The sequence below is a fragment of the Nicotiana tabacum genome, chromosome 18 (assembly GCF_000715075.1).
Source record: "Nicotiana tabacum cultivar K326 chromosome 18, ASM71507v2, whole genome shotgun sequence".
In the NCBI taxonomy this organism is placed as follows: Eukaryota; Viridiplantae; Streptophyta; class Magnoliopsida; order Solanales; family Solanaceae; genus Nicotiana; species Nicotiana tabacum.
In genome coordinates, this window is record NC_134097.1 from 26,288,220 (window position 1) to 26,313,891 (window position 25,672).

General features: G+C 41.4%; 1 protein-coding gene across 10 annotated transcripts in view; it reads right to left on the minus strand.

The window, feature by feature from the left end:
• LOC107822815 (uncharacterized) overlaps positions 1-23,621 on the minus strand; it is a 55,669-nt gene extending 32,048 nt beyond the window's left edge. For 3 of the 10 annotated variants that reach the window (XR_012701952.1, XM_075236691.1, XM_075236697.1), the window contains exons 1-9: positions 23,452-23,621; positions 10,682-10,837; positions 10,127-10,376; positions 9,975-10,042; positions 9,752-9,821; positions 9,299-9,622; positions 6,953-7,032; positions 6,747-6,798; positions 6,333-6,486 (exon numbers count right to left, since the gene is read on the minus strand). Coding sequence is in view for 9 of the 10 variants with exons in the window: in XM_075236691.1 (XP_075092792.1) it covers positions 6,333-6,486; positions 6,747-6,798; positions 6,953-7,032; positions 9,299-9,622; positions 9,752-9,821; positions 9,975-10,042; positions 10,127-10,376; positions 10,682-10,806 (1,123 nt within the window). In the remaining variant the exon portion in view is untranslated. Of the gene's footprint in view, positions 1-6,332; positions 6,487-6,746; positions 6,799-6,952; positions 7,033-9,298; positions 9,623-9,751; positions 9,835-9,974; positions 10,043-10,126; positions 10,377-10,681; positions 10,838-22,517; positions 23,180-23,315 lie in introns of those variants that run through there. The other 7 variants (XM_075236693.1, XM_075236698.1, XM_075236700.1 and 4 more) reach the window with 6 other exon arrangements.
• Between the last annotated feature and the right edge of the window lie 2,051 nt (positions 23,622-25,672).

Sequence of the window (25,672 nt, forward strand, 5' to 3'; positions counted from 1 at the left end):
GCACACCCCCGCCAAGTCCTTGCAGTGTGCAAACTTAGCGAGCGGGACTATCTTGGTCAACATGTCTGCAGCATTATCATCTGTGATAACCTTCACGACCTTGATAGTTCCCTCATCAATAACATCTCGAATAAAATGAAATCTGACATCAATGTGTTTAGTGCGCTCATGAAATCTCTGATTTTTCATTAGATGAATAGCACTCTGACTATCACATCTAAGAGTTGATTCCAGCTGAACCAAACTCAATTCCGCTACTAAACTTTTCAACCAGATAGCTTCCTTTACCGCCTCCGCTGCTGCCATGTATTCTGCTTCTGTCGTAGACAAAGCGACAATCGACTGCAAAGTCGACTTCCAACTGACGGCACTGCCAACGAGGGTAAAGATGTATCCAGTTGTGGACCTTCTTCTGTCAAGATCTCCTGCATAGTCAGAATCCACATAACCGAGAATTGAAATACCTGTACCACTTTTTCGAAAGGTAAGACCAACACCAGAAGCTCCTTTGAAATATCTCAATATCCACTTGACAGCTTCCCAATGCCTCTTTCCTGGGTTGGACATGTATCTACTTACCACACTTACAGATTGAGCAATATCTGGACGTGTGCATACCATAGCATACATAATACTACCAACTGCACTGGCATAAGGAATCTTTGACATATGCTCCACCTCATCCTCGGACTGAGGCATTTGTGACTCTGAAAGTTTAAAATGAGGAGCTAATGGTGTACTTACAGGCTTGCACGTTTGCATATTGAATCTCTCGAGAACCCTTTCAATATACCTCTTCTGAGAAAGATGTACAACATCGTCTTCTCTTGAAATCTCCATACCAAGGATTTTCTTTGCAGCTCCTAAATCCTTCATGTCAAATTCCTTACTCAATAGTTTCTTCAAAGCATTTATCTCTGTAATGTTGTTAGCAGCAATAAGCATATCATCAACATACAACAGTAAATAAATCATTGAGTTACCAGACATCTTCTTGTGATACACACAACTATCAAATGCACTCCTTGAGAATTCATGTGTAGTCATGAATGCATCAAACCTCTTGTACCACTGTCTAAGGGATTGCTTCAAACCATACAAAGACTTCTTTAGTTGGCATACGTGATCTTCTTTTCCCTCAGCTAGGAAACCTTCAGGTTGATCCATATAGATTGTCTCTTCTAGATCACCGTGTAAGAAAGCAGTTTTGACATCAAGCTGTTGAAGCTCCAAGTCAAATTGTGCAACCAATGCTAGTAGCACGCGAATTGAGCTATGCTTCACGACCGGAGAGAAAATCTCATTGTAGTCAATTCCCTCCTTTTGGCTGAAACCTTTTGCAACCAATCTCGCCTTGAACCTAACATCTTCCACTTCAGAAATTCCCTCTTTCTTTCGGTAGACCCACTTGCATCCAACTGTCCTCTTCCCCTTTTGTCTTTTCACTAAGACCCATGTCTGATTCTTGTGAAGAGACTCCATCTCTTCAGTCATGGCTAACCGCCATTGTGCGGCATCCTTGCAAGAAGTTGCTTCAATATACGAGGAGGGCTCCAGATCTTTAATCTCTTCTTGTGCAGCTACGAACGCATATGCAATCAAGTTTGCTTGATTTATAAGGCGTTCCGGTTCTCGTGTTTGCCTCTTCTCCCTCCCTTTCGCAATTGTGTATGGTTCATTGACAGCAAGTTCTTCAACGCCTACATCTTCTGACTCATCTTTAACCTGAGTCTCTTGATCCTTTTCCTTGGCAAGCTCCACCGGAAGCTCCACCTGCTCGTTGTTCTTGTTTCCTGAAAACTCCACGGAAACTTTACGGGGATCAAGTATAGAGGATTCATCGAAGGTGACATCTCTACTAACTATAAATTTGAGTAAAGACAAACACCAAAGTTTGTACCCTTTTACTCCATCCACATACCCTACGAATATGGCCTTCTTAGCCCTTGGTTCAAGCTTTCCTTCATTAACGTGATAATAAGCTGGACACCCAAATACTCGTAAGTATGAATAGTTAGAGGGTTCACCTGACCATACCTCATTCGGAGTCTTAAAGTCAATTGCCGATGCTGGAGATCGATTGACAATATGAGCAGCAGTGTGAACTGCTTCAGCCCAAAATACTTTGGACATTTTGGCTTGTAGGAGCATACAACGAGCCTTTTCAAGAAGAGTTCTGTTCATTCTCTCGGCAACTCCATTCTGCTGTGGGGTATGCCTGACAGTCCTATGTCTTGAGATCCCATAAACCTTGCAGAATTCATTATACTCTTCATTGCAAAACTCCAAGCCATTGTCTGTGCGAACGGACTTGTGTAATAGTCCTCACGATTCCATCATGGCAGCGAACCCGAACTGAGCCAATGCCAACTATTGCACAAGTTGCATTATTGCCCATTACTACGGTTCCTCCACTTTTCTCGTAGCTGCTAAACCAGTCTTTTCGGAACGTCATATGCAGAGTACAAGCAGAGTCTAACACCCATTTGTTTTCATAACTACTATTATTATTACACGATGTTGTTAGTACATAATCATTATCAAAATTATGTACCTGTTCAACTGTAGATGCACTCGCCTTTTCCTTGGACTTTGACATTGGGCAATCTCGTTCAAAGTGCCCCTTCTTGCCACAACCCCAACACTCTGTATTCTTCTTGTTCACACGAGACTTTGATCTGTGCTTTGATTTGGTCTTTCCCTGTTGGCTAGTCCGGCCTCTTACAAAGAGGCCACTTGCCTGGTCATCTCTATCTCCTTCAATGTGCCTCCGCACATCACTAGAGTTAAGTGCCTGCCGCACTTGCTCAAGCTTGATAGGCTCCTTGCTATACATCATTGAATTCTCAATATCACGATATCCTGAAGCCAATGAAAATAGCAAAGCACATGCAAGCGTCTCCTCCTCCCTTTTAATTCCTGCAATCTGTAAGTCCATGACAAGTTTATTAAACGCATCTAAATGATCTTGTAACGAAGTACCTGGCCCCATCTTAAATGTGTGAAGACGCCGTTGTAACAACATTCTTGTTGTCACTGATCGGTCTTGGTATAGCCCTTCTAGCTTTTCCCACAACTGTTTGGCCGTCTCTTCGGTACCCGTACTCACTTCACAAAGCACGTTAGGTGCAAGGGATAGTTGGATTGCACTCAATGCATCCCCTTCAATCTTCTCCTTGTCGGGAGCTGATATATCCGTAGGATACTTTCTGTCAATAGCATGGATTGAACCTTCCCTCCGCAGTAACGCCATCATCTGGATCTTCCAGATATTGAAGTTGTTGCGTCCATTGAATCTATCAATTTCAAACTTCATGGAACTCATATTTGTTTGTTCTTCCTCCTTGGATCGTTAAAGGATCCTGTCGCTCTGATACCAATTGTTAGCGGAAACGTAAAAGAAAGAACACAAGATTTAACGTGGTTCGGATCAAAATAATCCTACGTCCACCAGAGAACAATTGTCCTTTTAATATTAACAAAGGAAGGGGAGATTTCCCAATTACACTTAAGAGAATTTCTCTCTTAACTCTCTACTCACTACAATGTATTGTATTATTTTGGGATGATTTCTACAAGTGAAGGAGTGCATCTATTTATAGAGGTAAAGACCTCCTCTTGATGTCATTGCTGACATCAAACTACCTCCTCTTGATGTCATGGGTGACATCAAAGGAGGAAGCTTCCTCCTAGCATCCACACCAACTCTTTCCACCAACTCTTCCAATTGGCATGCCATTGTTGACTAAACATAAACCAACATTTTCAGCATGCCATTGTTAACTAAACATAAACCAACATTTTCAAAGAGGTATGCTCGTGGCCGACCAAGGATTAGATGGGGAGCTTTAACCAAGGATAAAGCCCAGGAATTGGAGGGGCGGTTATCTGCTATGGGAGCTTGGAGGAGTAGTGGAGACGCGAGCACTATGTGGTCAACTACGGCGAACTATGTGAGGAAGGCGGCGAGAGAGGTGCTAGGTGTATCGAAGGGTTTTTCTAGCAGGCACCAAGGAGACTGGTGGTGAAATGACATAGTCCAAGGTAAAGTGGAGGCGAAGAAGGTAGCGTACGCGAAGTTGGCAGGGAGCTCAAGCGAGGAGGAGAGAAGAGCGAATAGAGAGAGGTACAAAGTGGCTAAGAAGGAGGCGAAGTTGGCGGTCACGGAGGCTAAGAATGCAGCGTTTAGCCGTATATACGAGGAATTAGGGGAGAAAGGAGGGGACATGAAGTGTTTCGGCTGGCTAAAGCGAGGGAGAGGAAGGCCCGGGATCTGGACCAAGTGAGGTACATCAAAGATGAGGATGGTAGAGTATTGATGGGAGATCCCCAGATTAAGCAGAGATGGCAGACGTACTTCTATGGTCTTCTAAATGAGGAGGGGGACCGGGATATAGTGCTAAGGGACTTGGGGCATTCGGAGAGTCTCCGAGATTTAAGGTATTGCAGGCGCATTAGGGTCGACGAGGTCGTGGGGGCTTTGCGTAAGATGAGTAGGGGTAGAGCGACCGGGCCAGATGAAATTCCGGCTAAGTTTTGGAAGTATGTGGGTAGAGCAGGATTGGAATGGCTGACTGGGTTGTTCAATGTAATTTTTAGGACGAAAAGGATGTCGGAGGAATGGAGGTCGAGTACAGTGGTACCGTTGTACAAGAACAAAGGTGATATCCAGTGTTGTAACAATTATAGGGGTATCAAGTTACTTAGCCATACCATGAAAGTCTGGGAGAGGGTGATGGAGGTGAGGGTGAGGAAGACGACGTCTATATCCGACAATCAGTTTGAGTTCATGTCGGGCCGCTCCACTACGGAAGCTATCCACCTTATTAGGAGGTTGGTGGAACAGTACAGGGATAAGAAGAAGGATCTGCATATGGTGTTTATTGACTTGGAGAAAGCGTATGACAAGGTTCCCAGGGAGGTGCTCTGGAGATGTCTTAAGGCAAAGGGCGTGTCGGTAGCCTACATAAGAGCGATCAAGGGAGGTGCCATGGTGTATGCTATTTGCTGATGACATTGTTCTAATTGACGAGACGAGGGCAGGTGTTAACGAGAGATTGGAGGTTTGGAGACGGACTCTCGAGTCTAAGGGTTTCAAATTGAGCAGGTCTAAGATAGAGTACCTGGAGTGCAAGTTTAGCACTGAGTCGAGGGATGTAGGCGGGGACGTGAGGCTTGGGTCACAGGTCATCCCCAATAGAGATAGCTTCAAGTACCTTGGGTCGGTGATTCAGGGGAACGGAAAGATCAACGAGGACGTCACTCACCGCATAGGGGCGAGCTGGATGAAATGGAGGCTTGCATCTGGAGTCTTGTGTGACAAGAAAGTGCAAGGTAAGTTTTATTGAGTTGTGGTTAGACCGGCAATGTTGTATGAGGCAGAGTGTTGGCCGGTTAAGAACTCCCATATCCAGAGGTTGAAAGTAGAAGAGATGCGGATGTTGAGGTGGATGTGCGGGCACACTAGGTTAGACATGATCAGGAATGAAGATATTCGGAGGAAGGTGGGCGTCGCCCGTGTGGATGACAAGATGCGGGAAGCGAGGCTCAGATGGTTCGGGCACGTACAGAGGAGAAGCATCGATGCTCCGGTGAGGAGGTGTGAGCGGTTGGCCGTGGTGGGCACGAGAAGAGGTAGAGGGAGACCTAAAAAGTATTGGGGAGAGGTGATCAGGCAGGACATGGTTCGTCTGCAGATTTCCGAGGACATGGCCCTTGATAGGAAGGCCTGGAGGACTAGCATTAGAGTTGTAGGATAGGGGTAGTGGAGCTTTCCTTACTGCATATCGGGGGTGAGGCGGGGTTGGATTAGGGTTGATCTTAGATGGTTTGCAGTTTATGTTGAACCCACACTATTCTTGTTGTTTATCTTAGATTCCTTAGACTCTGGTTACTGTTATTGCAAGTCATTCATCTTTTGATTTTTATGCTTCTGTTACTGTAATGGTTTTTACTGGAGTTACTAATGAATTCTCTTTTCTTTTCTTGTTTTCCTTGTTTTTCTTTATTTCCGCCGTTCTGAGCCGAGGGTTTATCGGAAATAGCCTCTCCGTCCTACCGGGGCAGGGGTAAGGTCTGCGTACACATTACCCTCCCCAGACCCCACTATGTGGGATTTTACTGGGTAGTTGTTGTTGTTTGTAAAATATGTTTGGTTGCTGAAAAAATAAAGGGGATTTCTATAACATTTAAGACGACACGGTAGGTATCTGTTTATAGAAAGAAACATAGAGAAGTCTGCTAAAATAACCTAAACAATTAAAAGAAAATAAGACAAGAGCGCAAATTCATATCAAGCTAAAACCTCAAACCAAGCAAAATTTATGATGTACCTGAGTGCAACTGCATTAAAATCTGCCCAAGAGAGCTGGAGAGTGCCATAAATGACCCGCATTTAGCTGATTCCTTGAATTCCGCAACTTGAAGAAAAACAGATGACGGAGCATCCAGCATAGCCCTGATGGCAGAAGCAGCTGCAACCCGTGCCTAGAGCAGACCCAGTACCCAATATTAGTAGCAGAAACACAGTGCTAAAACTCAGGTGATGCTTTACAGGACAGGTTATGAGAAAACTAAATTAACCAGTTGCTGTCAAATAAATATCTTCTTTCCCTTTTTTAAGAATAATTATACTTCTTCTTTAGTTGCAAACAGTACTCCATTTGGATGACCCCCCCCCCCCCCGGCAAAGAAGGAGCTGGTGAGAAGGATAAATGATAGCAAGAAATATAATAAAATAGAAGTACCTTTAGATATGGATCAAACAGCAAACAACTCATCAGCGTTGCCTCATACCTTCTGCAAATAGCAACAGAAAAGTGGGGAAAAGGCAAGGGCAGTACACCAAACAAAGTTGGAAAGTAAAATCAGAGACATGAGTAAACATCATTGTATGAATTACTTGACAGGATATACCAACTAACTGAGCAGATGAAAAAGCAAAAATCTTAACCTTGGCTGTAGGACATCACTGGATGGTAAAAGCATTGTCCACTGAGCCGTAAATGATTTGGGATCAGCTAGACAAAGGTCCTTCAAGGAAAATTCATTTATTCAAATAAATTAGCATTATGCATAACCAAAAGAACAAAGAATCATGTTTTTTCTATGAGATGTCCATGTCAACCATGGATAATCAATTGCCAAATTGCTCATTTGTGATGTCCCACACACAAGGCTCTATGAAAAGCACATCAATTAAATAGCTACTACCAGACTTAAAACAATAAGCAAATTCATCTTGGAGATATCACCAACATACATGTATAAAAACTATTGCACAATTATGTTAATTACAACAAAAGATATTGCAAACAAAGTTGCTTGTTTCACATGGCTTTTGGCAAAAGAAGCAGTCTTGACACAGGATAACCTATTAAGAGGGGATCCCAATTTTTTTTAATAACCGTGGAGTCCGGGCCATCTTGTGCGCGCCTCGACTAATAAGGGATTCCAATTATGATCTAGATCTTACTTATGTGGTGAAGAGGCAGAGACAATCAATCATCTCTTTTTGCATGTAAAATGACAGATCATTTATGGAACATATTCATCAACCTGAGGGGAATTAGGTGGGCCAGGCCAAGGAGAATTCTTGAAGTCCTAGCATGCTGGAATAGAGATGGTAGCCTATACAGTCAGAAAGAGAGATGGAGGATTGTCCAGCTTGCATTTGGCGGACAATTTGGAAAGAGAAAAATCAAAGATGTTTTGAAGACAAATGCAGTTCTATCCAGAAGCTGAAGACGAATTGTCTCATTCTTTTATATTTTTGGTGTAAGCAAGAGTAAGTAGAATATCTTGAGTCTATTTTTGAAGTCTTAAAATCCTTGTGAGAAGACAAAGGACTAGGAATTCTTCTTGTACTCCACTCTGTAAATATGGGTAACTGCACAGCTTTGTGTAGTCCTACACACACACAAAAAAAAATGTTCTTTTGAGAAGGTATATATACACAAATATGTTACCTTCTCGAACAAAAACATATTGCTAACTTACACAAATAAGTACATGAAAGAAAGAATGTTACAAATAGATGATATTGTGGCCAATGAAGCAGTTGAGCCATTGCATTGGCTAACTTGTTAAACAAAAGTACATATACAAATCAAAACTGTCAAAAATAGACTGATTAGCAGGTCAACTGCAATCAGGCAGTCGCGCATATTGGCACTTGCTCACCAAGAAAGAAACGGAGGATAAGAGAAAGGCATAATTATGGAATGTGTTCCAAACTTTTAATAGTGGTAACCTACTCGGTTTTACTGTTGAACATTATATTTTCTAATTTTAATTTAGAGAATTGATCGCAATTGTAACATAATAGGGTTTGGTAGAAATTGCCACATTGAAACACCCTGACAAAACTACACTCCAGACACGAGATTCCACAAATGCTGATTTTAGTGATAGAGCAGCACATCCAGGATCTTGAAGGCCAATCACTATCTCATTAAGAATATTGAATAAGTTGATAAAACAGAAACTGAATACAATTTACCTTTCTCAAAAGAAAAAAAAAAGAAACTGAATACAATTTCCGTTGTCGAATTACCTGTAGATTTTCTTTTTTGGTTTTTTGGTAAGTCAAACATTCCATTACTATACACCAAGTTGGTGTCAGAAGTATATATGACTCAAACCAATTGATCCACTGGAATCTCTCTAATTTTCCAGCTATCTATACAATTTAATATCTAGAAAAATTTGCAGTGTCATATTCCATGTAGATTTTTAATTTTTGGACCAAGTCAAACATTTCATTACTATATACCAAGTTGGTGTCAGAGTATATACAAATTTGTTTGTATGACTCAAACCGAGTCATCCACTGGCATCTCACAAATTTGACAGCTACCTATACTACAAGTATCCTTGCTTTGCACCGAAAACATTGTCGCGTAGAATTGACTGTTTGTACATTTTCGTATTGCTGAATAATAGCTAAAGCATGCAGATAATGCATACCTGCCATATATTCTCACTTATTACAATCCAATATCATTAATATAAATGCTCTTTCATTCTATTTGTTAGCAAAATCTAACAAAAATTATAAAGTTCGAGAAGCAGGATATGCAAAAAAAGAGTTTCACGAATTGAGTGGAATTGAAACAATTCCAAAACCCCAATTATCAACAACAAGAACCATAAAGGTTTTGAGCAGAACCTTTCAGAATCATCTCAAATAAGACATCTTTAGAATTTGATGTGATGTTCAGTACACACAAGATCAAGCAGGATATAAGACACTGAGACCATGAGACAAATTGCAAGAAAGAAGTTAGTTCAGAAATACCTGGATACAGATGATCGCAGCTAATCTAGTCTTAGCATAGGCTGTATTGCAAGTAACCCTCCCTGATCCATCACTATCACTGTTTTCTGAATCAGATGATAGTGTTAGAGATTTCTCATCCTCCAACTGCAAACTTTTCAGATTTTTATTTCGTAAGTGTGGAGGCCTATATCGGCCCGCTTGTGATTTTGTTGATTCTGCCAAATCTGGCTTCATGCTAACAGAAGTAATCTGCTTCTTATCAGCAATGGCAAACATATCATGTGATTTATTAGTAAGGCCATAATGAATAAAATTCCTCAATGCCACAACAAGACCAGCCACCTATGAAACATAAGTACATGGATTACAACTTCGAAGTCGCAGTCTATCAAAAAAGATCTACTTTATCTATCAAAGAGAGGGCAAAAAGCAAATAAAGCAAGAATCTCATCGACATAATGCAGTCCTTACATGGCCAGACAACGATCCCTTGGCATCTGCAAGAACCAAGTGCAGGCAATGTAGAAACGAGGTATAAAACCTGGAGAAAAGATCTGCCACCATGTTATTAATAAGAAAATTAAGACACCATATAAACACAAGCAAATACTAAGCAAGAATGAACAACCCAGCCCTCTACCCTAGTCCCTGCGAAAGAAAACAAAAAATAAAAAGCAAAGGAATGAGAGGATACCTGGCAATGGCTCTATCTTCCTTAATAAGGCCCTTAGATGCCACCATTTCCAAAATATTTCTAAGGATCTAATTCACAACACAAACTCCCAAATAAAAACCTATAAGCGAATTTTAGGAGGCACATAAAGCAGTCTAAAGTAGCATACCCACCTCAATTGTTGATTGCCAAGTATCAACTGGTAAAGAAGATCCAAATCTCGAATATAGTTCACCAATAATAGTAAAAGCTACTATTTCAACTTCCCATGAACTGTTGTAACCAGATATTTTTTTCTTTCCTCTTGAATTTGACAAATTACTTGCCTCAGGTTGAAGATTGGAAACAATTCTGAGGAGAAAATTTAGCAGCTGCAAGTGTTCAGTTAACAAACCTGTTCTTTCACTTGCAGCCAAAAGACATCTGAAAATAGAATATGGCAGATACAAGAATCAGAAACATCAACAATCAAAATCTCAAACATGGAGGATTTTGAAATAACAGAATTTGTTTTAATGAATAAGTGAATGTTTATGCAACCCTAATAAAAACTAGGAAGTAACAATGGCAAGAAAAAAATTGTAAGTACTACTAAGCAAGTGCTTCCTCTATCCCAAATTTGATACATGACGAGACTGATTTTCTTTTGTTTGAAAAGTACAGATTAAGGGAAAGGAAAAGATGGAGAGAAGAGGATGAACACAAAAAAGAAAGGACAGAGAACAGACCTTGAAGTCTCAGAACAATGTTTTATTGCTCTAACCACAGAAACATCAGCAGTATTAGCTTTCTCAAGAGTTTCAATTATGCTCCTTAAGGAGTCAAATAAAAGAGGCCAAGAACTAGAACTCATTTTTCAAAAACCGATTATTGGGATAATATATCTGCAAAACAGCAAAGGATAGTAGTCAATACAACGTAATGTTTATCAATCTTCGAACAAAGGAACATTTCTTTTATGATAAATTGAGAACAAAATAAAGAGAGAACTCTCTTAAGTTTTTTTTTTTTTTTTTGGCAATCCGCTAGGCAAGCGCCTAGGGCTAGTTTTTTATTAATAACAGGAAAAAAAAATACAACAATTAGGAAAAGTAGAAATAAGGGGGGACAATAGCACCGGTATTGTTACCCATATAACACAAACCGGGCTAAACCTTACATTACTAACCCTATTGAGGCATAAAATAGCCTCACTAGCAAGCATGTAAAAAGAAAGAACTAGCTACAATCAAATATTCAGTGATCACCACAGAGTTTATAACATACTCTGTGATGATATTATAAATCAAAATACTAACATAATGGTAGAATAAAATGATGAAGGAATTAAAATGTTGTCCCTTCTTGTCCAAACTTGTAATTTCTTCAATTTGTAATTCTTTTTCATCACACTCCCAATTCTTCAAGAAGTATTCAAAATTCATGATTTCTTTTTAGAACGATTGGACCTTGTTGATGTAGTTGGGGCGACCTGCTTTTGTTTGGCATTTCTCATTGGAGGTCGCCTAACATTTAAAAAATCATTAACCTTGTCGTCCCAACTATTTTTCCTTGTATGAGTCTTTTTACCTTTGCCGTTATGCCTTGGTGATAGATCCCCTTTTCTTGATGCCTGTGCACGACATTCTTGTAACATTGCTTCTTCTTCTCCTTGTTCAAAAAATTCACTCCCCAAATTAACAGGTTGTGGAGAACTTTGAACGATATATAGTGTCACTAAGGCATCTCCTCCTTGTGTCGTTGTCACGATTGTCTTACTTTGTTGTTGTCCTATGTTTTGCATTTTTTTCTTGCTCTTACTTACAGGACCAGTGCTAAGCGTAGCAGGATTTAAGGATTTTAGAGGAGTAGAGCTTACCATTGCATCCAAAAGTTTCCTCTCCTCCAATGAAATGAGTGGCTCGGTTGTTACAATTTGATTCTGCCCAGATTTTGGCACTACTGTTTCCTCCAAAAGTTTCCTCTCTTAAGTTGGACTCATGGTACTGAAGATTATTTTCACTCTCGGTAACATTAGCAACATTCTCATGAGCTTTCTCGAGTACATCAAGCACCAATTCTGTACTTCATAGATGGGGAGAATCCCTTGGATTTTCATCTTCAAGAACCTTAATAGCAACGCGGAAGACCTTGCAGCCTTTCCATTTGTTAGGTTCATGTCCATAGAAAACTCCCGGAAAAATTTGAGCTAACCTCTTTTGGTCTTGAGTGTCTATAGCTTTCCCTTATGGCTTTACTTAGTCGGAAAACTAAATGCCCCTTGGTAAGATCTTTAGCATAGTCCCCTAGCTAACGAAAGACTCAATATGACAGACACGTTGTTGACGTATAGGCCTAACAAGGCAGTATCGAAAATCTGCTACCCTTAGTTCTTGCAATGCTCCTACAGATTATCTGTGGCACATTTTACATGGCATATTAGGTGACAACTTATTTTTCCCAAACCGTTTGTCATCTCCATGTTACAAACTTATAAGGCTTCACTAATCAGGGGAAAAAAAATTATAAGGTTTCAACTTTAGATAGGACTAGGAGGCCCTTCATAGATCTTCGTTTACAGAACTTGATCTTGCTTCTAGAAATTGTGTCATATGGACTGGGTTTTTTGGTGGCACAAAGATAAAGGTGTTTTCAGACATACATGAATGAGCACTTCCTTTCCGCCTTTTGACAAGTACCGTTTCTGCCAGCCTGCTAATCTTTTTTCAACCCTTTCGATCACTGGATTCCAAATCGTGGTATCCTTATGCGAAGCGCCCAATGGGAGACCCAGGTAAATAGTGGGGAGGGAGCCCACCTTACATCTGAGAACATAAGACAAAGCATCAATATTAGCAACCTCACCCACCGGGAAAATCTCACACTTGCCGAGGTTGATTTTGAGACCTGATACTATCTGAAACCACTGTAGGACCTGCTTCAGGTAGGTCAACTGATCCATATCGGCGTCATAGAAAACCAGGGTGTCATCCGCAAAAAGCAAATGAGAGACTCTTCGGGCACTAGGCACCCCGATCGGAGCTGAGAATCCTCTCAAAAAGCCTCCGCCCGCCACACGATCCATCATTTTACTCAAAGCATCCATCACTAGAATGAATAGCATGGGGATAGGGGGTCTCCTTGCCTGAGACCCCTGGAGCTGCCAAAGAAACCACACACTGAGGAAATGTAGAACTTGATCCATCCCCTCCATCTTAGCCCAAACCCCATCCACATCATAATGAAATCCAAGAACTCCCAATTGACATGGTCGAAAGCCTTCTCAAGGTCCAACTTGCATAGTAAGCCGGGATCTCTATTTTTCCTTCTGGAGTCTACAAGTTCATTTGCCACCAAAACGGCATCCATGATCTGCCTACCTTCCACAAACGCATTCTGGGAGGACGAAATAGACACGTCAAGAATCTTCTTGAGTCTAGTGGAAAGCACTTTAGAAATAATCATGTAAATGCTCCCCACGAGACTAATAGGCCTGAAGTCATTGATACAAGATGCACATTTTTTCTTAGGCACAATAGTAATAAAAGAAGCATTGATACTTCTCTCGAAAATACCATTCACATGGAAGTATTCAATGGCTTCCATCAACTCCCCCTTGATGGTGTCCCAACAGAGCTGGAAGAAGGCCAAGGAGAAACCATCGGGGCCGGGGGCCTTATCGCCAGCACAACTTGAAACAACCTCGTGCACCTCCTCCTCCTCGAAAGCCCTTTCTAGCTACTCACTGTCTCCCTCCCCTATGTGGTTGAACTCTATTCCCCTAAAGTTGGCCTCCAACTAACTTCCTTTTTGTATAAGTTCTCATAAAACCCCACTATCGCCCCTTTTACCTCCTCCTCTCCCTCAATCCTCACCCTATCCACAACTAAGGACTCTATGAAGCTTCTCCTTCGATTTGCAACTGCCACACCCTGTGGAAAAATTTGGTATTCGAATCTCCTTCCTTTAACCATAGCACCCTCGATTTTTGCCGCCAACTAGTCTCCTCAGCTATTGCTAACTCGACTATTTCCCTCTTAACCTCCCACAATCTCTCTTTCTCAGATTCATCTAACTCCCTCGCTCCTTCCCCTCTCTCTAGATCCCCCAATTCATGCATAAGCTCCCCCATTTTAACCACTACCCTCCCAAAAAGCTCTTCGAAAGACGGAATGAAGGTCTCCCTGATACCCCATTGCTTGTCCACCATTCTTTCACCTTGTCACCAAATCATGGCACGTTCAACCACATGTTCTCGAATCGGAAGGGAGCATGCACCCCCCTACCTTTGCATCCATCTAGCAAGATAGGCAAATGATCCGAAGTCAGCCTAGGTAAAGGAATCTGCAACACATTCGGCACCAGCTCATCCCAGAAGGGCAATATCAGAAATCTATCAAGTCTAGACCTTGAGTTGGTATCCTCCGCCCTGGCTCAAGTAAACCTTTCCCCTGACAAAGGAAGATCAATGAGAAAGTGATCATTGAAGAAGTCGGAAAACTCCTCCATGGCCCTCGAAATCATACTACACCCTAATCTCTCCTCCGGGAATCTAATAGTGTTAAAGTCTCCCCGCAGAACCCATGGAATGTCCCATTCCCCCATCATATTGGTCAGTTCCTCCCAGAAAAACACCTTGGACCCTTCTCCTATCGGTCCGTACACTCCCCAAATCCCCACTCCACCCCACTCACTCTATCTTTGACAAGAGTTGCTAAAGAAAAAACTCCCTTCTTATTCTCATTTACCTCAAAGCTTCTATCATCCCACATTAGAAGAATGCCCCCAGCACTTTCCGCTGCTGGAATCCAGTCATATTTTACCCAACTACCTCCCCAGACACTCCTCACAATCACATCCGACAAAACTTTCAATTTTATCTCCTGAAAGCAAACTAGGTTAGCACCCCACTCTCTAACTCCCACTTTGATGATGGCCCTTTTGTTTGGGTCATTCATCCCCTCACATTCCATGAAAGGATCTTAACTTCCATAAGAAACAATATCCCCCTTCTCCCCACCCCCTCTAATCGAGCTCCCTTCCTCCCTGTCACACACCCGGCCCCTTCTCTGGTACACCACTACATCCCCTAAATTATTTTGCTTAACACCTTGACTCATCTCCCTCCCTGCAACATCATAACAAGATTGTTGCTCAATCTCCCTCAACAGTTCTAACACCCTATCTTCCTTCCATTGAAAAGAAACACCTAGAAACTTCCCAAAGTTTAATAGTTTATCCTCCATCCAGAAAGACATATCCCCTCCTCCAATCCGTGACGAGATTGGACAGGGGTCTTCTATATGCACCCTTTCCTTGCTCCTACCGGAGGAATACAAGACCATAGCATTGCTAGCAATAGAAACTTTAGGTGCCAAAAGGATCTCGCCATTTCCTTGAAGGGTATCAATCTCTGAAAGTAGCACCCCGCTGCTACAGGAATGACCAGAAACACCAGTAGGGTAGCAGGAAGGAGGAGAGCATGGAGCCCTTGGCGGCATCTTAACTGGAAATACTGGTCCGGCACTAACATCAGATGGGGCATGCTTAACGATTTTCCCAGAAGAAGAAGAAGCTTGAAGTGTAGCCTCAACACAACTAAGCCCAGGAGCAGATGAGGGGGCGATGGAGCTGGGTCCATCAGAGGCGGGAGGCCGTGAAATAATAGCACCATCTATAGCCGGAGCCGCCCCTGAAGCAGCGGCCATCGAAGAAGGGCGAAGGTCACTAGAGCTCGGTGCAGAAATGCCACTGTGTGCAGCACCATTGGCAGAAGAAGGAAGAACCATTGTTCCCATATACTTAGGATCCTTAACAGACACAGCTTGAAATAATCTGGGCCCCTTAGAATCAATTCTAATAGAATTGGGAAAAGTTGTTGGGCCCATGTGAGAAGGCCTAGGCCTATACTTGCTGAAAACTTGTCTGGCGCTAGGATAATGAGAAGAGGACCGGCCCATTTTACCTTTCCAACCCGCATCACTAACCCATTTACGTCTTTCCCTCATGTTGAAATTTTGTCTTCTTCTCCCAAAATCATACCTCCCGTCTCTTCTCGATCTAACGTCTAATTCCGGCTTAGTCCACTGATCCGATGAGCTCTCCCCTTCCCTCAGAGACTGATTTCCCCTCCCCTCCCTTCTATTTGACCTTCCTTTTTCTTCTGCCACTATCTCAGGCATAAAGATAAGACGAAATTCAGGGCTCAACCAAACCCTATAACTCAAGTAGCCATCTTCCACCACAGTGGAGACAGGGATTTTGCCCCCTTTCCTCACCACAATCCTCACTCGCGAGAGATCGTGTAAACTGCAAGCGACATCAATAAAACCCCCACAGATTTCCCCAATCTTCTTGAACCAAAGATGCACCGGGAGACCCACCATGTTGACCACTAATGATTCGCCGGTGAAACGAGGGTCTAGACACCCATCGTGCTCCACCCATCTATCTAGCTTTAAGAAGTTCCCATCGAACCACATGTTTCCTCTTACAAGAATTTTTGGAGCTTGAGACTCGTCGACAAAATGAAAGAGATATTGTGTGTCCCCCAGTTGCGATATTTTCAGCCCGTCCTTGACATTCCATGCCTCTGCTGCCCAGTTCCTAACAGCCTCTGGAGAACCAACCCATTTGGAGAAAGACCCAATCAGACAAGATTTCAAGAAGCCCTTGCGCCTGAAAGTGCGCTCCTCAGATAGCGAGAAGTGCGGCTCCTGCCCTACGTCAAGCTTTCAATGGCATCTTCCCCCAAGTTCTAGGGCTGGCCAAGAGGCAGCTTTGATGAAAGTCAAGTTTTCCAGTTTTCTAGATTCTAGAGAGAAGTAGGAGTTTCTCTGTACAATCCATCATATTCTAGATGTTGTTGTCCCAAAAAAAGAAGTGGTGAGATCTGTTCGGAAAAACCTCAAAGGTTAGAAAAATCAGTAGTCATGGGTGAAAAACAGAATGAAGAAAGGGAAGGAATTTTCTGGTATTGAACAACGAAAAGGTATTCTGCAATCTTAAGAAGAAGGAGAAAGAAGTTTTTTTGGCAATTGACTCAAAAGTGATTGAAAACTGGCCGGAAAATGCTTCTCGTCGCCGGAAAAAAGTAAAAGTGGTCGGAATCTAAAACTTCATGGATGGGTGGGGTCGGAACAAGGGGTCGAAGAGGCTGTCCAAAAGAAAAAAGTTGATATCTGGCACGGATTTGGCTCACTCGCCGGCGCGTGGTGGAAGGCTCGCCGGAGCTTGGCCGCTCGTGGCCGCGCGTGTATGGGTGCTTATCGGAGCTGTTTTCAAGGATAGGCTCGCGTCACTGGTGGCTCTCCGATGGTGTTTGTAGAAACTCAGGATTCCGGGTTCTCAGTCTCCTTGGGGAGTGTGCCTGAGTGAAGTGTTTTTCTTCTCAATCTAGTTGTACGAACCGTAACGCATGTATTTCATCAAGAAGATCTTCTCTTCTTCATACAACCTCTTCGTCTCTCCGTTAATAAAGTTTTTCATAATAAATACACAAGATATACTGGAGCACTTGAGCTGCACTAGGGGATAGCTCATTACTCAATTACAGATCCCACGAGCACCCCATTTTCAAAAGAGCATATATTAACTCAACTATCTAACTAATACATATATAACATTAAAACTTGCCATACTTCTAAGCAAATGGAGCATCCCATCATCAAGAAAATTATTGCCCCACTTCATCATAACATAATCTGTTAAGATATAAGTCATGTATAACTCAAGCATACTCAAATTTAACATGTCACTGCTTGAATTAAAAATCCAACTGCCTCTTTAGTTTTCCCTCCACCAAACTTTGGGATTCATTTAATTAAGCATCGACATGAATTGCAAATGTAGCAGCGGAAGAAAATATTAAAGTAATAATTGAAAGCTAGTTTGCTAGAAAATAAGCTTTTCAGTTTATACAGTTAAATGAATTTAAATTTCTCATACTTGTAATATTTGTTTAAAAGAATAATTTTAGTAGAATGCATCAATCAAGAATGCCCTTATTCGGATTTCAAAAATAGATGCATACACAAACACGTCCATCCATCTTGGGCATGGGACGATGTTCGAAATCCAATCAGAATAATCTAATATTCCTTAATGAAATCTGTAGAGTAGTACAAGACAACTATATAAATTATAATTGCGGGAGTAATATACAACCTTCAATCAGTCAATTATGCCTCAATCTCATATTAGTGGGATCGACTATATTTTACATTTAGTCCTCTGTTTGGGTCCATGTCATTTAGATGCCAAACAATTCGGTTATTAAGGCACATCTCATAAAAAATGGTTTTCTCAAGGCAAACTAGAGGTTTTGGAGGTTCTTTAAATCTCATACATATCCCTACCAGGGCAAGACGTCTCTTAACAATAATAACCGTGGTAAACAAAAGGCAACAATATATTAATTGTCAGAGATGCCAATTCTGACGTTCTTTACAACATTAACAGTAACTCAAAAACCATAATGGATATATTGATCAGAATTAGGGAGTTTTTCAGATCTAACTATATTCATGCCACATTCTTAATAAGGGCATGTCCTCGGGTGGGGTAGAGTGGGGGGCTGGGGTTAGGGGGTGGGTCGGGTAGCAGGGGAGGTAGAGGGGGCAAGGGAGCCTATAGGTTGAGAATCGGGTCATGGAACATAGGTTCACTAACGAGTAAATCCATAGAGTTGGTGAAAATCCTGCAGAAGAGGAAGATTAATATAGCGTGTGTCCAGGAGACTAGGTGGGTCGGATCGAGGGCGAAAAACGTGGATGGGTATAAGTTGTGGTACTCTGGTATCCTGAGGGGTAAGAATGGAGTGGGTATCCTGGTAGATAGCCATCTTAGAGAGTCCGTGGTAGAGGTCAGGCGGGTAAATGATAGACTAATGATTATTAAGTTGGTGGTAGGTGAGGGTACTTTAAATGTCGTTAGCGCGTACGCACCGCAAGCAAGCTTGGATGAGGATATTAAGAGGCGCTTTTGGGAGGGGTTGGATGAGATTGTTCGTAGTATACCGCCTTCTGAGAGGTTATTCATAGGAGGAGATTTCAATGGTCATATTGGGTCATCTGCAGGTGGGTACACTGAGGTGCATGGCGGCTTTGGTTTCGGAGAGCGGAACGGAGGGGGCATTGCGCTGTTGGACTTTGCCAAGGCTTTCGATCTAGTCATTGCGAACTCGAGTTTTGCGAAGCGGGATGAACATTTGGTTACTTACCAAAGTTCGGTGGCGAAGACTCAGATTGACTACCTCCTCCTCAGGAGATGCGACAGAAGGTTGTGCGAGGACTGCAAGGTTATCCCAGGTGAGACCCTCTCAACGCAGCATAGGCTTTTGGTGATGGACATTTGTATTAGGATAAGGAGGAAGAAGAGGTCAGTACAAGGACGCCCCAGGATTAGGTGGGGCGCCTTAACTGAGGATAAAGCTAAGGAGTTGGAAGGAAGGTTATCGGCAATGGGAGCTTGGAGAAGTGGTGGGGACGCGAACACAATGTGGTCGACGACGGCGGACTGTATAAGAAAGGCGGCGAGAGAGGTGTTAGGGATATCTACGGGCCGCAATGGTGGTCACAAAGGAGATTGGTGGTGGAATGCAGTTGTCCAAGGTAAAGTGGAAGCGAAGAAGGCGGCTTACCTGCGGTTAGTAGGGAGCACTAACGAGGAGGAGAAGAGAGAGAACAGTCAAAGGTATAAGGTAGCTAGGAAGGAGGCAAAGATGGCAGTGACGGAGGCTAAGACGACAGCTTTTGCTCGTCTGTATGGGGAACTAAGGAACAAAGGTGGGGAGAAGAAGTTATTCCGACTCGCTAAGGCGAGAGAGAGGACGACTCGAGATCTAGACCAGGTGAGGTGCATAAAAGATGACGACGGCAAAGTTTTGATGGGAGATGACCAGATTAAGAGGAGGTGGCAGACCTACTTTCATAAACTTCTAAGTGAAGAAGGAGATCAAGATATTAGACCTGGGGAATCGACGAATGCCGACAGTCACCATGAATTAAGTAATTGTAGGGACATTGAGATCGATGAAGTCATGGAGGCAATGCGTAAGATGAGAAGGGGCAGAGCTACCGGGCCAGACGAAATTCCGGTGGAACTGTGGAGGTGTGTGGGTAGAGCAGGCTTGGAATGGCTTACTGCATTGTTTAGTGTTATATTCAAGACTAATAGGATGCCGGAAGAGTGGAGGTGGAGTACAATGGTCCCGTTGTATAAGAACAAAGGTGATGTCCAGAGCTGTAACAACTATAGGGGCATCAAATTACTAAGTCATACCATGAAAGTTTGGGAGAGAGTGGTAGAAATGAGAGTGCGAAGGACGGTGTCTATTTCAGACAACCAGTTCGGGTTCATGCCGGGGCGATCTACCACAGAAGCTATCCACCTTATTAGGAGGTTGGTGGAACAGTACAGGGATAGGAAGAAGGACCTTCACATGGTGTTTATTGATCTGGAGAAAGCGTACGATAGGGTTCCTAGGGAGGTCTTATGGAGCTGCTTAGAGGATAAAGGGGTCCCGATTGACTATATTAGGGTGATTAAAGACATGTATGATGGAGCTAAGACTCGGGTTAGGACAGTAGGAGGCGACTCTGAACATTTTCCAGTTACTACGGGGTTGCACCAAGGGTCTGCACTCAGCCCATTCCTATTTGCCCTGGTGATGGATGCACTGACTCATCATATTCAAGGGGAGGTGCCATGGTGCATGCTATTTGCTGATGACATTATTCTAATTGACGAGACACGAGGCGGCGTCAACGAGAGGCTAGAGATTTGGAGACATGCTCTTGAGTCTAAAGGTTTCAAGTTGAGCAGGACGAAGACGGAATACCTCGAGTGCAAATTTGGAGTTGAGCCGACGGAAGCGGAAGTTGAAGTGAGGCTTGACTCTCAAGTCATTCCCAAGAGGGGTAGTTTCAAGTACCTTGGATCGGTTATCCAGGAGATCGGGGAGATTGACGAGGATGTCACACACCGTATAGGGGTGGGGTGGATGAAGTGGAGGTTAGCGTCGGGAGTCTTGTGTGACAAGAAAGTGCCACCGTTACTAAAAGGTAAGTTTTATAGAGCAGTGGTTAGGCCTGCCATGTTATATGGAACTGAATGTTGGCCGGTAAAGAACTCACACATCCAGAAGATGAAAGTAGCAGAGATGAGGATGTTGAGGTGGATGTGCGGGCATACAAGAATGGATAAGATTAGGAATGAAGATATTCGAGAGAAGGTGGGCGTGGCCCCCATGGAGGACAAGATGCGGGAAGCAAGACTCAGATGGTTCGGGCACATTCAGAGGAGGAGCACTGATGCACCGGTGAGGAGGTGTGAGCGACTGGCTGTAGTGGGCACGCGGAGAGGTAGAGGACGACCTAAGAAGTATTGGGGAGAGGTGATCAGACAGGACATGGCGCGACTTAGGATTACTGAGGACATGGCCCTTGACGGGGAAGCATGGAGGTCGAGTATTAAGGTTGTAGGTTAGGGGAGAGTTGTGAATATTTCTACAGCACAATAGAGTGAGACTAGCCAGTTAGGAGTTGGACTAAGAATGTCATTGGTCGTCTATTGATGCAGGGCTTTACCTGCTAGTTTTACTATACCAGCCATCGTTTTAGTATTTCGTATTCTGTATTTCATATCTATTGTATTGCTGGTATTTTATTATGCATTTTTATTATGCATTTTTATGGTACTAATATATCGGCTTCTGTTGCTTTTGAGCCGAGGGTCTCCTGGAAACAGCCTCTCTACCCTTCGGGGTAGGGGTAAGGTCTGCGTACATATTACCCTCCCCAGACCCCACTTGTGGGATTATACTGGGTTGTTGTTGTTGTTGTTGTATTCTTAATTTGAGGAGGTTACAAAAAATACTATTCTTTTTCCAATAAAGGGGGACGAGAATCATGAGGTCTCAAGTTCGCGGAGACAAAAGGTGATTTCTTCCGATCTGTCCATGCCCAATAGGCAGAGTTACCCTGTACCTATGCTAGAGAGAGGTAGCATGTAGTCGGTACAACTATCTGCCTAATCCTGCTAGGCAAAGCTGCACCGAGAGATAGCTCATTACTCAATTATGGATCCCACAAGCATGCCCACTTTCAACAGAACATACATTGACTCTACTATCAATCTAACATATATCACATTAAAAATTGTCATACTTCTAAACACATGGAGTATCCCATAATCGAGAAAATCAGTGCCCCAATCATAAAATAATCTGTTAAGATATAACTCATGCATATCCAAGCATACTCAGATTTAACATGTCACTACTTGACAAAAACCCAACTTCCTCTTTAGTTTTTAGTTTTTACTCCAGCCAACTTTGGGGGTCATTATATTAAGCATCGAATTTAATAGTTAATTTTACACATGCACTACAAATGTAGCAGCAGAAGAAAATGTTAAAGTAATAACTGAAAGCTAGTTTGACAGAAAATAGAAGTCTTTTCAGTTTAAATAGTTAAATGAATTTAAATTCCTGAGAGTTGTAATTTTTGTTAAAAATAGTAATATTACTAGAATGCATCAACCAATAGTGCCACATAAATTGAAATTAAGGAAGAAATATACAACCTTCAATCAACTATGCCTCGATCTCATATTAGGGGGATCGGCTATATGAGAGCTCCATATCTATTCCTCTCTGTTTAGGTCCATGTGATTTGAACACTAAACAATTTGGTTACTAAGACACTGCTCATGAAAAATGGTTTACTTAAGGCAAACGACATGTTTTTGAGGTTCTTTAGATCTCATACATATCCCTACAATGACATGAAGCCTCTTAATAATAACAACCTTGGTAAACAAAAGGTAACAATATATTAATAGCCGGATTATTTGAGGAGGCTAGAAAAAATATTATTTTTTCAATGAAATGGGAGGAGAACTATGAGGTATCACTTATCAGGTTAAAATCCTGATGGAAGCAAAAAAATACAAAGTGATTTCTTCTCATCTACCTAAGCTTGGTGTGTGGAGTTATTTGATACATGTGTTGGTATGAGGTAGCAAGTACCTCGTAGAATTGTAGAGGCGCACGCCAGAGGCGGATGCAAATGTAATAAATAATAAGTATGAGCCCATAATTTTAACAATATAATTAAGAACCTTAAAGATTGAACCTATAGAGTTTAAATCCTGGATACGCTTCTGGTGCACGCAAGCTGGCCCGAACACCACCGTCATCAAAAAATATATTCCTTATTTCACCACTTAGCCAAAATTTGCACCCACTAACCATAAAAGGGAAAACCCAATTACTTGAGTTAAACACAAAACATGCTTTGCTGCTATTGAATAAAAATCATATTAGCTGTGCAGATAATTGACTGAAATCTATTACTACTTTCATTCCAATTGTAAAAGAACCTGACAATAAGTTTTGATAAGAATCTCATCACAATCATCCCTTATTCTCTTTGTGTGTCTGCGTGTATGTGTATTCCTAAGACAATTTTTCAGAAATTGATAAATAATATAGCAAGAGGAGAGAAAGGGAACTTACAAGTGGATTCGGAGGAACTTCTTCACAGACTAAGGAGAGTGATTGAAGAAGCTCCGTTATGATTTGAAATGGGGCCAACCGGGTCGGATTCGGGTCCGGTTTCGTTTGTTAAACCCGCTATAATGAATTTGAGGCTTTTGGGCTTGTAAGTTTGGGACTCTATCCAGCCCAAATTCTTTTGTCCACAAATAGCCCCTTTATCTTCTCTTTTTTTTTTGGGAATTTTTCATAAAGCACCATCTTTTTGGTCTAATTAGCCATTTATAGATATCATTTACTATATTACGTGTTATCGATACCTTTTATATTTTTATACAATGTATTCCATGTATTTAAGCTGTTGTATTCATTAATACAACCAAAAATATAGGCGTAAAAACTGGAATTCCAGCTAAGTTTGACATGTATTTAGCTGTATTCAAGCGACATTAACATTAAATACAGTAACGTATCTGCGCTAAAAACGGAAGGAAATCAAATCACATGATATTCTCCTAAATTAACTCAACGAACTAAAACGATCCCTTATTAATCTGTATTTGAAAGATACATAATAAAGATTATAGTTGAATAAAGAGAAATACATTTGAATAATACAGTTGAATACAACAAAATACACCTTAATTCATCTGAATAAAACACTTGAATACAACAAAAATACAACTGAATACAGTTGAATAAACTCTTGAATATAACAAAATACAACTAACTTCTGCTGAATAAAATAGTTGAATATAACTAACTACAACTGAATACAGTTGTATAAAACACTTGAATACAACTAACTACTACTGAATAAAATAGTTAAATACAACTGATTAAACCTGAATACAAGTGAATACAGCTGAAGAATACGTTCGAATACAACTGAATACAAATAGGCGATTTGAGCGATCTAGAGAGAGAAACAGCCCTATGGCTTCGCCGGCCGGCGGTCAGCCATTAATTCCGGCTGGTCAGCCATGAGGCAAATTCATAGAAATCCTCATTGATTTTAGGGTAAGCGTCCAAATTCCGAAGCTAACTGAACACTCTTTCCATTTCCACCGAATACCTTAATTCATAACCAAACTTTTACAACAATTGAGAGCACAGAACTTTGAAAGCTCCGAAGCTATCTCCGGTTCAGATCAGTTTGTAGGTCGCCGGTGCCGGAGAGCAAAAACGTTGTCTTGGGTTTAAGATTGGGCCTGGGGCTTTACTTGGACGGAGGAGGTGGAAGAAGAGTTAAGAAACTAGGGTTTGTGAGAGAAGATAGTCTGGTTGTATGCAAACAGAGAGAGATTGTATTGGGGTTTGGGTAATTATGTGAGAGAAAATACAAAAAGGGAGAGAGAAAAATAATATTTAGCATATATGGTGCCTTAATTGTAGGATGTAACTATATTTAGATTTTTTGCTATAAAGGATAAAAGGTATTTATAGGATGTAATATTTTAAAATGGTATTTATTTAAAATAAATAGGGTACTAAGGTTTTCTATAGGGTGTAAAAATTTATTTATTTTTCGAAATGACACCAAGTAGCCACTTTTAAGCATACTATTTAAAATATATCTATAGTTTACAATATAATTAAAGATCAGCCCATTTACTCAAACTTCATGACACCAGCTCCTTAAGTTTAAAGCTTAAAGTTCAAACTTCAAGACATCGTATCCTAAAGTTCGAAAATTTTGTCTAGAAATTCAAATTTTATGTCCTGAATTTCAAGTTCGAAAAGTTAGGACACTAAGTCCTGAATTTCGAACTAATAGCTCAGAAATTCGGGATATTTAGTCCTGAAATTTGGGTAAATTGGCTAATCTTTAAATACGTTGGAAATTATGGATATATTTTTATATGGATAACCAATGAGTTTAACTTTTATATTCGCAAAGACTCAAATTGGGGATTCCTCAAATTTGAGAGACTAAAGATTCTCCCAAAAGTGAATATTTTTAGTAAGTCATGAATAATATGAATATCCATATTATCCATCAGTTAACTCATTTCTATACGTATTAAATATGTTTGGGTTGAATCTTTTATTCGTTTTTGCATTACCCTTTTTAACCCACCCATCCGACCGGTCTATTTGCCACTTCTAAGTCTTAGGGTAGGCACATCGCGTGTGTATCCTGTGCCAATGAGTACAAAAGTTGAAGAAACACTTTAAATTTAAAAATTATATTTGAGCTATAAATTAAAATTAAATAAAAAATATAAAGTTTTTGAAAAGA